Below are 16,408 nucleotides of genomic sequence, written 5' to 3' on the forward strand. Positions count from 1 at the left end.
ATATATATATATATATATATATAACAAATAAATAAATAAATATTTATATAAATATTTTTAAATAGACATTAAAAAAAAAAAAAAGAAAGAAAAGGTCTATTTGCTATTCTCCTAATATAAAAAAAAACAGTTAGAACTTTGTCAAACCAATGCGACAAAATAACTAATTATGCGTATATATTTAAAAAAAAGACCCTTATGAAATATTACTATTTAAACTTATGTAGCTAGAAAGTATGATTTGAGTCAATAGAACTAAAAAAGAAACTAACCTTAGCCAAATTATTTTCACCAAGAAATATGGAAGGAACTGATTTTGGAAAATAAATCTTCTTCTAAAAGTTGATTTAACCATTTCTTCTTTAAACTTGTATTCTTAGAGATGTTATTTAATCCAATGGCCTTTTCCCATAAATCTGCAGTAATTGGATCCAAATGTAGTTTAAAGAAGGATATATGAGAACCTGATTTTTCATTACTAGAACAACCAATAACTCCGTAATACTTCATTATAAGCTTGGCTATAAATTTACTATTTAATATTTTATAACCGCCAAATTAAAACTGTGAAGAATGTTTCTTGTGGCTTTTTATAGAGTTTACACTTTACCAATTTACAGACAGCTTTATTAATTAAAGCATGAAATAATGTTTTATGGCAATAATTCAAGACAGATGGCGATTAAAATTGTTATTGTGTTGAAGCGCGCGTTAAAAACATATTATATTTAATATTTCCTAATTTATATGTCGTATTTGGCAAGTATTTTACATTTCTCTTATCAAAAAACTAACAAAATTAAAATGAAAGGTTTTTCGTTAAACAATTTCGAATTCAAAATTGACTCAATAACACTACACCTTTTTTTGCAATCTTTAACAGTAATTATTTAACTTTAAAATTAAAATAAAATTAGCAATACATGTTTTATAGAATAAATTTTATTAAATATATCTTGCTTGATTAAATAAGTTATTAAATAATTAAATATTTATTTCAAAAATATATGTAACCCAATGAAAAGTTTAGCAAATAAGGGGTCGTCCATAATGTACGTATACCTGAATATCAACCCTTTTACCCCCCCCCCCCTATTCCACATTTTGTTATAGTTTTTTTGAGTATCCCCTATCTCCCTAAAACTATATACACTCTTAACCTACCTACCCAACATTTTATGATATTTTTTTTACATGAGTGGATCCGTACTTTTATAATTGACCCCCTGCCCTCCATCTCATATACGCTCTTTACAGACTCCCTATCCCCCACCCAAGCGTATGTACTTTATGAACAATCCCTAAATGCTGTTTATTAAACTTTTATAAGGTTAAAAAATAATTTTTTAGAACAGAACCTTAATACGGATAGAACACAGATAGAACAGAACCTTAATACGGATAGAACACAGATAGAACAGAACCTTAATACGGATAATAATAATTTACTAACAATAAATATAACACAATTAATTTATAGCAATAAACAAGCTTAAAATGTCTGAAATATTTTATTAATATTTTTAATGTGAACTTCTTAAATATAAAAAAAAAAAAATAACTTAAAATAACTAAAAAAATTCTATAGTAATTTATGATTAAAAAAAAAAACTTTTATATAATGATAAGAAACTAAACAAATTCTTTAATAACCTATAATGGAAAAAAAATCTTTAATTTGCTAACAAATTTTTTTTTTAATTTCTTATTCAAATTCTACAATGATGTCATTTAGTAAAACCCTTTGGAATTAAACGAGCTTGAATAAATTATGAAGTCTGTAGATTGTGGCACATATTTTAAAGACTTTGAGAGAATTGCTACTGTGGAGACAGCAAGTTTCGAGTAAAACAACAAAGTTTGTTTTGTTGGCATACATTTATTATTTTGTTTTACTTAAAAAAATTCTGCCCCAACATTTTTTTTAATCATTCTCTTTAAAATAAACACAACTTGTCTTGGCACTTTTGGATCCCTTTAATTGCGTTTGAAATATGTTATTAAACATATCTTTTTAAATGTTTTATTAAAGTTACGCAAAACGCTTTTAAATTAAGTAACAAATTACTACTAATTGTTTTGTTTATTAAATGAACAAATTTTATCTAATTTTAAAAAGTATTTTATATAATAATATTTTTAAATTGTATAAACATTCATTTTTTCAAAAAAGTTGCAAAAAAAAAAAAATTGTTTAAAAAATAACGTAGCCTTTTTAAAATAGTAATTTTTAATAATTTCATGCTCTAATTAGTAAGTCAAGTTAAAAAAAAGTTTTAAACTTTTTTATTCGTAAAAATAGATAGAAAACTAGCAATTTAATTTTAATTTGAGCATTACAAGCAATTTGTAACTATTAATAAGCATTTCACAAGTAAAATGTTTGTTTAGAAGATTTAAAAAAAAATTCAATTTCAAAAATTAATCGTATGAACATTACAAAATACTTCAAAACTTTTCCATTAATCAACAAAATACATGCTTATATAAGTAAATAAAGAATATTTTATATTCTTGTATAATTCATATAAAATGTTCCTACACCAGTTTTAAGTAAGTTGTTGCAAAAAGTTTTGAACTTATTCATAAACTAAAGTAGCTTAAAAAAAAATTCTTTCAAAAAATAATTGTTTAAAAGATTTTTAGGAAGACATGGAAAAATAGTTTCAAACATTTAAATTTATCATAAAAAATACATGCCTACAAAAAAAAAGTATATATAACATTTTTTATTAATTTACACAAAATACGTTTATTTAAACAATCATTATAATTAATTTTATGTTTTTATTTAAAGCCTTCCCATAAAAAAAAAACTTGGGAAAAGATCAACGATTAAAAGTTATTCATAATGCAACACTTTTTTATTGCATTTAAATTGTTAAAACATCAAAATAGCTGTGATCAAGTTGTAAAGAAAAAAAACTATTACAGAGTGCGATCGCACGCCATTTCTGTCCAAGCCTGAGATAGATGTGGAGAGGATAAGGTTCTTTGACCTAATTGCTCTTGACTTTTCTAAAGGCTCTAACAAGGTTTGACATACTGGTCTTCTCCATAAGCTCTCTTCTTATGATGTATCAGGTAACATCTTTAAGATTATTGAATCCTTTCTTACCAATCATAGTATAAAGATTGTCCTTGATGGGCAGCACTCTTCACTTTCATGTTGGAAGTAAAGATGTTATAAAAAAACAAGCAACCAAATTGTTTCTTATTCTGAAAGTATTATGTTCTCTGCAGTAAAAAGCGTTTTGCGATGGTGCTCTCATAATCACTGATGTCACTATCTTCAAAAAAAGTACATACATGTACATAAAAAACTAGTTTACAAATGAAAAATATTTTATTGCATTTAAAAGAACTTTTCAGCTTTGAGACCAAAACTCAAAATAAACAATGGTGGTGAATTTCAAATTTAATTCAAATTTCCAAATCTCTAAAAGGTGGTAAATGACCAAATATTCAAAATTGTTTAAACTTAAAAAAAAAGAATAATTTTATATCAATAGAAACTACACAAGTTTAGAATGCTATTTTATACTTCATTTTGCCTCAATTTTAACAAAAAACATTTATTTTAATGGGTCAGTTCAAAACACAACAAATTTCCATGAAATTTTTTTCATACATTCTAGAAATGTAAGGTAAGGTATTGACACTTGGATTTTAAGATTTTCAAAGTGCATCAAAAATATAAATTTTTTTTTACAAAGTTAAAAAAAATTTTTATATTATTAATCTCAATAAATTGCCTATCAAATGAGCTAAATATCAAAATTTCACTTTTTTTTTCAATTTTCAGAAAATATTTGGTGAACCACCTTAAGGGCACAACAAACCGACGAACATGTGAGCATTTGTTTCCTTACTTTTACTTAACCCTTTCCTGACGTGTGACCCACACCATGGTGCAAAAAAATCTGTTTCTAAATGACAAATGAACCGCTTGGCGGTCCATCAATAATTTTAAATTTTACTGAATATCTATAGGGGTTTGAGACATTAAATATATATCTGATATAGGAATATTTTCTAAAGTTGATACTTCAAACTGTTTGTCATTTGCATTTATAGATCGCTCAAAAAATAATTTTGAAAAATGGCTAAAAACCGAACAAGTTATACTAATATGAAATCCTTGATATTTTGTTTGATGATAGTGATGTAGATAGTGATATTGATCTTGATAACTCTAGTGATTCTGAAAGTATTTTAGATTATGTAAATGAAGAACTACTACCCTTGTCTGAAGATTTACCAGTTCAAAATTTAGTTTTACCTTCACCATCCATCCCAAATACTCCTAAAAATCGAAATTTCTGCAATGATATTTCTTTATCTGAGGAGAGAGCAGATAATGACCTGATTATAGAATCTCAAACTAGAGAAGAAATTTATGAGGAATCATCTAGTGATATAAGTACAGAATCTGATAGTGAAAAAGAATGTTATGAAACTCATCAACTATCTTATAGTGTTTCACAGCCCCAGAAACGCGTGAGAACCAGAGGTGGAAATAGAAATGTAAATGGTTTACATTTTTTTGATCGTGTTGCTCTAGATAGAGGTGCTTGTTATAACCTTCAACCTAACCGATGCCAATTTGAAGTTACGTTTCCTCGTGTTCATGGTGGTTGATCACATCAACAGTTCATTGATCGTGTTGTTCCTGATCACACAGAATTATAGTTAGAATGGGAGCATGTTGATGCTGATAATGAGGAAAAATTTAATGTCACTTTTCCATTCTTTTCTATTGAAGGTCTTCATGTTAGAACAGGAGGAGACAGTACTCTTGACTTTTTTAAAGCTTACTTAACCAATGCTATTTTAGAACATATTGTTTCTGAAACTAACCGATACTGCAAAGATTTTTTGAGCAATTACCCTGAAAAGGCCAATAATTCTTACCTTAAGGATTAGAAAGCTGTTACAGTAGTTGAAATGAAAACCTTTTTTGGTTTAATTATATTAATGGGTATTGCACATAAACCAAATTTAAACATGTATTGGTCCACCGATGTTTTTATTGGACACCAACCTTTTTGAAAACCATGTCTCGAGACCGTTTCAAGGTTATCCTCAAAGTTCTTCTGTCAATAACAATAATGATCCTAATCATAATCTTGATGATCCTAATAGAGATAGATTGCATAAGGTCAGACCATTCCTCAACATGATCAGATAGTGTTGTCGAAAAGTTTACAGTCCAGGACAACACTTGAGTGTTGATGAATCCTTTGTTTTTTTCAAGGGAAGATTGCATTTTCGTCAATATATAAGGACAAAAAGAGCATGATTTGGAATAAAGGTATATGAGTTGACTACAGCTGATGGTATTACACTTGATTTTCTAGTGTACTGTGGTACTGAGATGTATGATGATGACAAAAATTCTACAATGCCTTCAAGCCAATGTATACCAATAGAGCTGATGGTACCATTTCTAAATAAAGGTCATATAGTCTTTACTGTTAATAACTATACAAGCCCTTCTCTTGCCAGCTTCCGCTTGTCCAAGAAGACTTATATTTATGGAATTATTTGCACAAACCAAAAACATTACAGCAAAGGGGTATTAAATGAGTATATTAAACTTGCAAAAGTTTAATATACTCATTTAATACCCCTTTGCTGTAGACTTTGTGGGACTGCTGTTATTTACAAAACTTGCAGCAAAGACAATAAAATGTTAGCCTGCAAATATCGTGCAACTAAAGACAAATCGGGTAACAAACAAAAAGTTGTTTACATGCTGTCAACATATCACAATCCAGTGATGGTGGAAACAGGAAAATCTGATACAGATGGTAACATTATACTCAAACCGCCAATGATCAAGTCATACAATATGCATATGGGTGGTGTTGACAGGGTAGACCAGCAATTATATGGAATTCAGGCCCTTCGAAAATCATATAAATGGTACAAAAAGTTAGCTTTTCGTCTAATTCTTCAATGTGCTTTAAATTCACAAAAGATTTATACACATAGAACTGGCAGGCACATTTCATACTTAGATTTTTTGCTGAATAACATTAAGCAGAACCCTCACAACTCGAGTCTTATTGTTGGAGAGAATTTTGATAGACTTACAGGCAGACACTATTCTTCGATGTTGCCACCAGGCAACAATGATAGGCACCACACAAGATATCATATTTGTTATGCAAAAAGGAAACTGACCACCAAAGGACATCCCTTGAAAACTGTTTTTGTTTGTAACTTCTGTCCATCACAACCCGGGTTACATCCTGATGAGTGTTTTCAAATTTATCATACTGTTTTGGACTATTCCTAAAAAGATATTATGTATGTTTACTTACATAAAATATTTTCTCAATAATACATAAAATATTTTCTCAAGCCAAATGTGTATATATCTTATTTTAGGAAAATTTCCAAATTTGTTGGTGCCCTTACAAAAAGTTAAATATCTTTTGATTAAACTATCAAGTAGAGTTTATTCTCTAACAAAAAAAAAGAAGGTCTCATTTGTTATATTCTGACAAGTAGCTTTTATTTTATGCCCTTTTAACTGTTCATGATCCAACTTCGTTATTTTACACAAAGTCATATAGATGTTTTTAACTCAGTCGCGAAAGAGGGGAAGGCATGTGCCTAACCCCCCCCCCCCCCCGCATTGCCTGCCCTGTTATTTGACATACCTCTTAAATTAGAAATTTGCCAATAAATAAAGAAACGAATGTCAACATTTATTTAAAAAAAAATGATTTGTCGACCTTAATCTTTATATTAGTGCTTATGATTGATATATTTAATTTGAAAACTTTAAAATTTTTAGATTACAAAAAAGCAGCAGATGAAACAAAAAACTTTTTGCACAAGGTTGTTAGTTAATCTATTATGTCAAGATAATTCAACAACTTAAATGGTTAGAAACATATCAGGTATTTAAGCAGCAAATGGCTTTTAAGACTTAATTTAATTTCATTATTAACTTTTTGGAACCATTAAATTTAATAGTTCATTTTGAGTACTTTTTTCTGCAGTAACGATTTAAGGCATCACATTTCATTGCAAGTACTGAATGGTTTTGTATCACAGCTTTAGAAGTGACTGTATTAGTTCTAAGAATTTTTTGAGATGCGAATAGCTGTGAGATGTAAACAGTTGTGAGATGTGAACAGTTGTGAGGTGTGAATAGTTGTGAGATGTGAACAGTTGTGAGGTGTGAACAGTTGTGAAATGTTAATAGTTGTGAGATGTGAATAATTGTAAGATGTGAACAGTTTTGAGATGTAAATAGTTGTGAAATGTGAACAGTTGTGAGATGTGAACAGTTGTGAGATGTGAACAGTTGTGAGATGGGAACAGTTGTGAGATGTGAGCAGTTGTGAGGTGTTAACAGTTGTGAGATGTGAAAAGTTGTGAGATGTGAATGTTTGTCATTTTATAAATATTTGCAATGACAACGATTGCAAATATTTTTGCAATTGTTATCAATTTGTCATTATTATTTTATATTGTCATCTCTATAATTTTAAGCTTCTCATTATAGCATTTCCTGTTTTTATTCTTATTTCAGTTTTTATCCAGTGTTATTTCATATGGTAGATAAATTTTGATTGATTATCAAAAAGTCAGCAGCAAAAGTTAACTAATTTTGATTGATTATCAAAAAGTCAACAGCAAAAACAAAACAACAATTATAATAATTTATCAAGTCTTGAATGAAATATAAAAAACTTCTTAATAAAATAAATTAAGCAACTTTTCAAAATGACTCTAAGGGAAAATAATGCAGAATTCTTACAGTGAATACTACATTCTTACAGAGAATACTACATTCTTACATAACTATATTTTAAATAAATTTGAATGATTTTTTAATTTTAATGATTAAATGATTTTTTAATTTTAGAGTAATTTTTTCGAATTTAAAATTATGTTTTTTTTATGAAGGTTTTATTTTTTAATAAGTATAATTACTACAAAGTTGCAACTACAAAGTTGCAACTAAAAAATTGCAACTACAAAATTGCAAGAAATTACAAAAATTTTGATTAACTTTACATCCTTCAATTCTCCCTTAATTTAAAATTGAATCCTATCTATCCATCCTTCATTTCTTCTTTAATATACTTTTCAACATTTTGTTGATCTAAAATGTATTCAAAAAGTTGAAGTGCATGACAGTACAAGGCATCCTTTTTCATTTACTGTTCGCGAGTTTACTTTGATAAAGAAAAATTAGTATATAAATAATATACTGAATATTTAAAAACAAAAATTAATAATACCTTAGGATTTACATCCAAGAGCCAAGCAAGTTTCATAGAGCCCTAAAAAAAATTCAAATCATTTATAATAAATAAATAAAAGAAAATAAAAATCATAATTAAAAAATTTTTCTTACAGAATTTACTTTGAACTTAAGAACTTTCATGAGCAAGAACATCTTATGTCTGCACAATGTATACAGAAAAAAACCAATCATATTGATTCCCTAAAAATAAAAACAACATTTATTGTATAGTTTAAAAAAATACTATATACAATGTTTTTAATATTCTATATAGTTAAAATTTTAATATTTTTAAAATTTATAAAACATCAAAAACAGCATCGTACTAATTTTTTAAAGAAAAAGAAAAATTAGTACGATGCTGTTTTTGATGTTTTATAACTAATTATAACTATAAGTACTACAAGAAATGTTGCCAAAACATATATAGTTAAAAATATACTTAAAAAAACATAGTTAAAAAAATACTATCTACAATATATATATTTAAAAACTTATTATATACAGAAAAAAAATGCATACATACATACATACATAATTATGCAATTAGATAAGCAGTTTGACTCTATACTGAAATAGACTGCTGCCCGGGGCTTAAGTATATACATTCACTAGCGTAAAAACAAGCATAAAAAGTTCAACTAAAGAATGTCAATGAGCAATCAACATTTAAAAAAGTAGCAGAGGCCTAAGAAATGTTGCATTAATGAATCCTAATGATTTAGTTATGCATAACTTTTTTCAAAAAACAATTGGCAGGAACAATGTTGAAAATAAAGGATCATTTGGATTTATTTAAAAAAGTTTATTTGAAAAGCTTCCACATGTAAAATATTTGATTTCAAATGTCTCTGTTAGCTGGGGAAATTTTTTTTCAAGACTTGAAAAATAAGACAAGTCACTTCATAACAAAAAATAAGACAGGTCACTTCATAGCAAAAAATAAGACAGGTCACTTCATAACAAAAAATAAGACAGGTCACTGCATAACAAAAAATAAGACAGGTCACTTCATAACAAAAAATAAGACAGGTCACTTCATAACAAAAAATAAGACAGGTCACTTCATAACAAAAAATAAGACAGGTCACTTCATAACAAAAAAATAAGACAGGTCACTTCATACTGCTAAATCAAAAAAAAAAAAAAAAAAAAAAAAAAAAAGTTTTATTAACGTGTGAAAAATTGCATTATACTTTGTTTAAAAGAAGAAACAGAAAGAAAGCAAGTATTAAAAGTAGTTAATAAAAATAAGTTTACAGAGGGTTTAAAGAATAATTTATTAGACACAGAATACTTATTTATTACATACCTTTAGTTTTGACATACCTTTAAAATGTGCTAGCATAAATGTGTTAGATGTGTTAAGCCAATGGCACTCTTGAAAGGATGTAATGAATTGCTTTGAACCATCCCTATGTGCAAAGCTATATATAGCTTTGCTAGAAAAATGTTTTCCAAGATAAAATTAGTTTAAACTGACATTTGTTGTTGACTCAAAGATTAGAACATTTATTAAGAATAGGCAAATCTGATCCACCTGTAAAAAAGTATAATGTTGAGCCAGCAATAGAAAAATGGGACTTTGACAAATGTCATTGTTCAACACAATAATACCGCAAGAGAGATGTTTAACACAGCAATGCCACAAAGTATTTAAAAAAATATAAGAAAATTTAAATAAAAAATAAGAAAAATTTTAAAAAATAAAAGAAAAAGAAGAAGATAAGTTTGTTAAGTGAAAAAAATAGCAAAGTAGTTAGAGTTGTGGTTTTGACTTTACTTAAGTTTTTTTTCTTTTAAAGTTTTTATAAAGCTTTAATGGGGAATGTAGGTAGGTACAATGGAACCAACAAATTTTTCCAACAAATAACAATGACAAAATATAAATTCTTTAGCAAAAATTTTAGGCTTACATTATAATTTATTTTAACTGTATTAGAATAGTATATAAATATTATCTTAACCTCTTAGAAATTTTAAAATTATTAACTGCAATTTACTAATTTATAGGAGTTCAAGACCAAACTTTCAGCATTTATGGGTAACAATACAAAAAAGTTTATAAATTTATAAGGTAAATTTAGTTTGTATATTTATCTTATAAACTTATAAACTTTTAGTTAAATGTTTCCTATTTTTCATTCAAGGTTGACAAGTTTGTGTTGCATGAAAACAAACGGATTTATTCTGTTTATTGTCATTTAAGAATCTTATTTTTAAAACATATTGTCTTCCTTTACTAAAACTTGATTCGACATTTTGTAAGGGACTTTATAAAGAATTAAGCCTTGAGATTAATAGCTTTGATATATATATATATATATATATATATATATATATATATATATATATATATATATATATATATATATATATATATATATATATATATATATATATATATATATACCTTGGAATTAGGAAAAATGAGGTCGGCCATAATTTTCTGACCTCAAATTTTTAAGGGTCAACATCAGGTCAGCAAAAAAATTTGATACAAAGGTTTCACCATAAAACATAGAAACGAGGTCGGCAATTTTTTGCTGACCTCAAACACTTTAAGGTTGGCAGTTAGGTCGGAATTGCCAAATACCAACCCTAATTCTGAGGGTTGTGTATATATATATATGTGCACCATTTACACATTTAGATATGGTATATATACATACATATAACAGAAAATGCATTTAGATATGATATATATGTATCATATTTATAGATATTAGATACAATGTGTATATATATACATTTTTTTCAGATATTTCGACAGTGGCGACCGTATATGGATGCCGGCAAAATTTGAAATTGAGGACTTTTTTTTTAACAGTAATTTTTTTTTTGCAAAAAAATACATACATTTGGCAGTATTTCCGGCAAATTTTGCTAACACATGGAGTACCGCTGCCCAAAATATTTTCCAAGAATAATAAAGTAATGAAAATGGGTTTATTCTAACTTTCAAAAAAGGTCACCCATAACACAAAATTTTAAAAATAGTACATAAGTAGCATTTGCAGGCAGTAGCATAATGACTTTTTGTAACCTTGAATTTTCTTGAACCTTATGGAGCTTTCTAGAATTTTTTAAACTGTTCTGGATGTTTTTAGAAATCTCTGAAATTTTCTAGAATTTTCTGGAGTCTTCTAGACATTTATGATAATTAGCAAGATTCAGACTATGTAAGCTGACTGATTGAGCAATGATAATAATTATATATGAATCTCTATTTGCCAATCAAATAATTGACAAATCAAATAATATAATATAGAAAAATACTAATATAGAAGTCCAATTATATTATAACTTATATCATTATTATTGCCTTTTAGAAATATATTCAATTATTTAAAAAAAACTTTTAAACATAATTTAAAACTGTAATAGAAAAAAAAAAATTTACAAATTAAACCTATATGTATTAATTGTTTTTAGATTTTAAAAGTAATATTTTTTATAATTAAAAATATCAATAAGAAATGGAAAAAAGAAAACTGGAGAATGGGAGGAAGTAACTGAAATTTCAATTCAAATTCAAATTTGAACTTGAAATTTAAATGAACAAACTTGTTTCATCCTGCAGCAGGTCTATCTCTGTTAGCCAGGAAAATATTATTTTCAAGACTCGAAAGTTAAGATAGGTCACTTCATAACAAAAAATAAGACAGCTCACTTCATAACAAAAAATTACCTTTAGCGTCCAACTTTGGTTGTAAGAAATGGTGACTCCAGCACACCTTGTGTCCTGCCAACTAATAAAATTGCAATAAGAACTCCCTGTTTTTCTGAAATCAAAGATTAAAAAACAAACTAAAAAAAATAATTTATTCAAATGTTTAAAAATGGAAAAAAAAGGCTTTATTTAATTGAAAATTAAATTTAAAAATATAGATATGATAAAAATTAAAAAATAAAAAGCAAGAAAATAATTACTAATAATTTTTCTTATTATTGGTGCCAGCGGTTTGAAAATACAAAATAACTTAATTTATTTATATAATTAGAAGGGGCACAACCAACTTTTTTGTATCCTTTTATATCTGTAAAAGACCACAGCTTGAAGTTTTTTACAAAAAAAATGGTCCCAACAAAAAAATTGATACAAAGGGGTTACCATAAAACATAAAAATGTGTCGGCAATTTTTTGCCGACCTCAAACTTTAAGGTCCATATGCTGCATGGGGTCCCTGCCATTTTTTTATCCTTTCCATATGACTTACATAAAATAATTTTTTTTTTAGTACATAAAACAAAGACAAATAAAACATTATACAAATTTTTGAAAACAAATAGAAACTCTCAGATAATTAAAAAAAAAATTGAACCTATCCCATAGAATAATTGTTGATCGCTGACATGAAATACCAATACATTGAAAAGCATTTGGTTCTAGACAACTCTCTATAGAGAAAAAAAAATGCCAATATAATATTTCAAATTGACTTTAAATAAAATTAGGCTCATCTAAGTTAAATAAAAAACTTGATGCTCCTGAAAACTAAAATGTGATATTTCACAAATATCTTTAACTTACTCTTAATGGCTTCTTTTACAACTTTTAAAAACAAATCCCATAAATCATCTGGGTCAATTTCAACAACTCCATGAGTTAGGTACAAATACGGGACCTAAAAATTGATTCTTTGATTAATTAACGCCAAAAGTTGTCTATATATATTATTGAACTTTGTTGCATTCATGCTAGACAAAAAATGCAATTAAAGTCTAAATTATTCCTACGCCAGCATTTTTAAGTTATTTAGTTTTTAAGCTGTTTTCAGTGCTACATATATATATATATATATATATATATATATATATATATATATATATATATATATATATATATATATATATATATATATATATATATATATATATATATATATATGTATATATATATATATATATAAAGTTTGATTTTTTGACATATTTTTTATCAAAAAATTGTTCCTACAGACTTAATGTCTTAAAGCTGTAGTTGTTAAAAAGTTGTACCAAATTGATCAGATAACTTGCTTTTATTGCTTACAAAATTATTGGGGAAAATGATGATAATAAAGAAAATCCATGAACTTGAACAATTTTGCAACATTTCAGCAGTAAATGCATATGAACTGCTGTTGACATTACAAAGACCATAATGGAGATTAGACATTTTAAGATCATATTAACATTTTAAGATCATATTTAATGTCTAATGAAGATTAGACACTTTAAGATCATAAGAGTAGCAGAAAATATCACATGACAGATCGCGACAATCTAGGTGTTTTAAAAATGTTTAGAACTTCAAGAAGCTAGACTGAGCATGGATTTTCCAAGGTCAACCAAAGATCAAAAACTGCCTTTGAAGCCAGTGAATTAGTTGATAGTGCTAATGAACAAAAATTTACTCCTTTACCTCCAAAGAAAAGGAAGATACCTTTAACAGATTCACTCCAAATACCAGCAAAGAATTTTTCAAAAGTTACAGCATCTGCGGCAGACTGATGTAGTTTATCAGTTTACCAACAGCTTCTACTTCAATCCACTACCATCTGCAAAAACGGACGCAAACTTAATGATATGTCTATGTCATTATCAACTGTGCATCGTCAAAGACAATATGCCCAAGAGAAAACAGTTCTGTCAATTAAAGCTGACTGGGAGATAAATCAAAAAAGGCCATTTTGCACTGGGATTTGAAACTTTTTTCATTTAAACATAGCTCATAATGAAAACTTGTGGCGGATCTCATAATAGGTACTTATTTAAATACTATGTATATTTCTTACTGTTGTTTTCAAAGAAATTAACTTAACTTTTATTTGCAGGCCCAAACTTATTGGTATACCTTTAATTAAAATTTAAACAGGTAAAAACTTGTGCAAGATTGAAAAGTTTTGGAAAACAATGCTGGTATATGCTTTGATATATCAGCCAGCAATAATGTAATGTAATAATCACAGGTAATAAAAAAGGAGCAACAACTTTAATTGAAATTGAGTTAAAGAGACCTTTAGTTATAAGATGGCTTCATGCCATCATCATAAAGAGCTACACATCAAACATGTATTTACTGCATTATGAGGAGATAGCAAGAGTCCAGATGAACCTATTTTTAAATATTTCCTAGCTACCTCGGGGGAAAATCATCAATTTTGGTATCAATCCGAAGTAGATTGAGTTTTTCTTAGGAAGAAAACTCAATTTACATTGGGGAAAAACTACCAGTGAACAGAATACTCAAAATTCAAAAACCAGGTGCAATTCACAGTGCGAGTTTTATGGCATATTCTATTCATTCTTAAAAAAATGGAAATCTTATCTGATAAATTTATTATGTCCGATGATGCAATTCACAATGCGAGTTTTATGGCATATTCTATTCATTCTTAAAAAAATGGAAATCTTATCTGATAAATTTATAATGTCCGATGATGAGCAAATTATGATCCACCGAATGGCTAAGTCTATTTTATTTAATGCAATTTCTCGGCACAAGGATTTCCATATTTGCTCCAGTTGATGACTTCAAAATTTTTGTTGCAATGAACTAGTTCAAGATGAGGATTCAGATATTTTGTGATAACTGCTGTTATTTTTTTGATTAATCATTTTACTGAATCATGGTACCGAAGTGCTTGTTATTTTATCTTTATTTAATGTTGACTTCACCAGAAAAATGATGGCAAAGAAACCTTTTTCTACCCCAAGACCAAAAACTTTTTAAATTGGGAAACTAGTTTCTGACATTAAATTCTTCAACCTTCTTTTTGTTTTTTAATTGGGTCACAGTCTTGGCTTCTTTTCAATTTACTAGGATTAATAAATGATCAAGAATGGCTCCAGATGAATCCACAAGAAAGGACATTTTTTCAAGATTATTGAACTACAGAAAATTTTGTTAAACAATCAGAAGTAACAAATAATTGCATCGAAAGAGAAATCAAGCTTATTAATGATTTCCGCAAGTGAAACAGAACTTCTTGAATGAAGAAGAACTTCAATTTATTTTACAAGTTGTTGAACAACACAGAAAGCAAAATCCAACTTATTTGAAATCGAAACTAATTAATACTTTATAGTACTTTTTATATTATTAGTATTTTTTTAAAAAAAAACTAGGCCTAAAAATAGCCTGATTGAATTTTAATCACATTTTCATTAGGATTTAAAAAAATAAAAGGTTTTGTAGCTTTATATTTTTAATACAGTGATCTCTAAGCAATGACCTCTAGACATAAATCAATTTTTCTGAAAATTTAACCCAATGTTCATCCGATAACTTTTAATATATACGCCAAGTAACATAACATAAATTTAATTATTTTAAGTTATTTAAATTTAAAGTTAATTGAGGGTGAAAAATGCCATTTTTTCAAGATGGTGACCTTAAGATGACACTTTAAAATTATGAAACAGACGTGTTTTTTTCCCATTATTTACCCCATTATGCAAGTAATGTAACCATTTTCGAAAAATTGTTGTGAATGAATTACCCTAATATAAGTGCATATTAGGGTGTCCCAAAAAACAACATTTTTGAAAAATATATGCAGAGACCTCCTTAAAAAATAATATAGATTTCAAATATAGAGTTGTTATTTTTGGTTTTATTACATGAAAAATTACGTTTTTTAACAAAAAACAAAAAAATGCATTTTTTATGTATTTTTATGACAAAAAAATGCATTTTTTATGTATTTTGATAAATAAGTTAAAATTTTTCCAAATTAAATATTATTTTTGATATTTTTATTTAATTTTGCTTCATTTGAGTACTAGGTTGACATACTTTTAAAAAACTTTTTTTTTGAAAATATTAGGGACCCATTAAATATTCGAGGGTCTTGAGGGACCCCTTAAAATATTTTTTATTTAAAAAAATTTTAAATCTAGCGTTTTTGTATTAGATAGAACACATTAAGGGGGTCTCTGCATATATTTTTCAAAAATATTGTTTTTTGGAACACCCTAGTGTATATATATATATATATATATATATATATATATATATATATATATATATATATATATATATATATATATATATATATATATATATATATCTATATATATATATATATATATATATATATATATATATATATATATATATATATATATATATATATATATATATATATATAT

General features: G+C 26.9%; 1 protein-coding gene across 1 annotated transcript in view; it reads right to left on the bottom strand.

Moving 5' to 3' along the window:
• LOC100203089 (putative glycerol kinase 5) overlaps positions 1 to 16,408 on the bottom strand; it is a 45,657-nt gene that overhangs the window by 22,116 nt on the left and 7,133 nt on the right. The window contains exons 3-7 of the mRNA XM_065788220.1: positions 12,807 to 12,900; positions 12,598 to 12,673; positions 11,964 to 12,057; positions 8,384 to 8,473; positions 8,268 to 8,309 (exon numbers count right to left, since the gene is read on the bottom strand). Coding sequence (XP_065644292.1) covers positions 8,268 to 8,309; positions 8,384 to 8,473; positions 11,964 to 12,057; positions 12,598 to 12,673; positions 12,807 to 12,900 — 396 coding nt within the window. The remainder of the gene's footprint in view (positions 1 to 8,267; positions 8,310 to 8,383; positions 8,474 to 11,963; positions 12,058 to 12,597; positions 12,674 to 12,806; positions 12,901 to 16,408) is intronic.

Source organism: Hydra vulgaris, chromosome 01 (genome assembly GCF_038396675.1).
Source record: "Hydra vulgaris chromosome 01, alternate assembly HydraT2T_AEP".
Classification (NCBI taxonomy): domain Eukaryota; kingdom Metazoa; phylum Cnidaria; class Hydrozoa; order Anthoathecata; family Hydridae; genus Hydra; species Hydra vulgaris.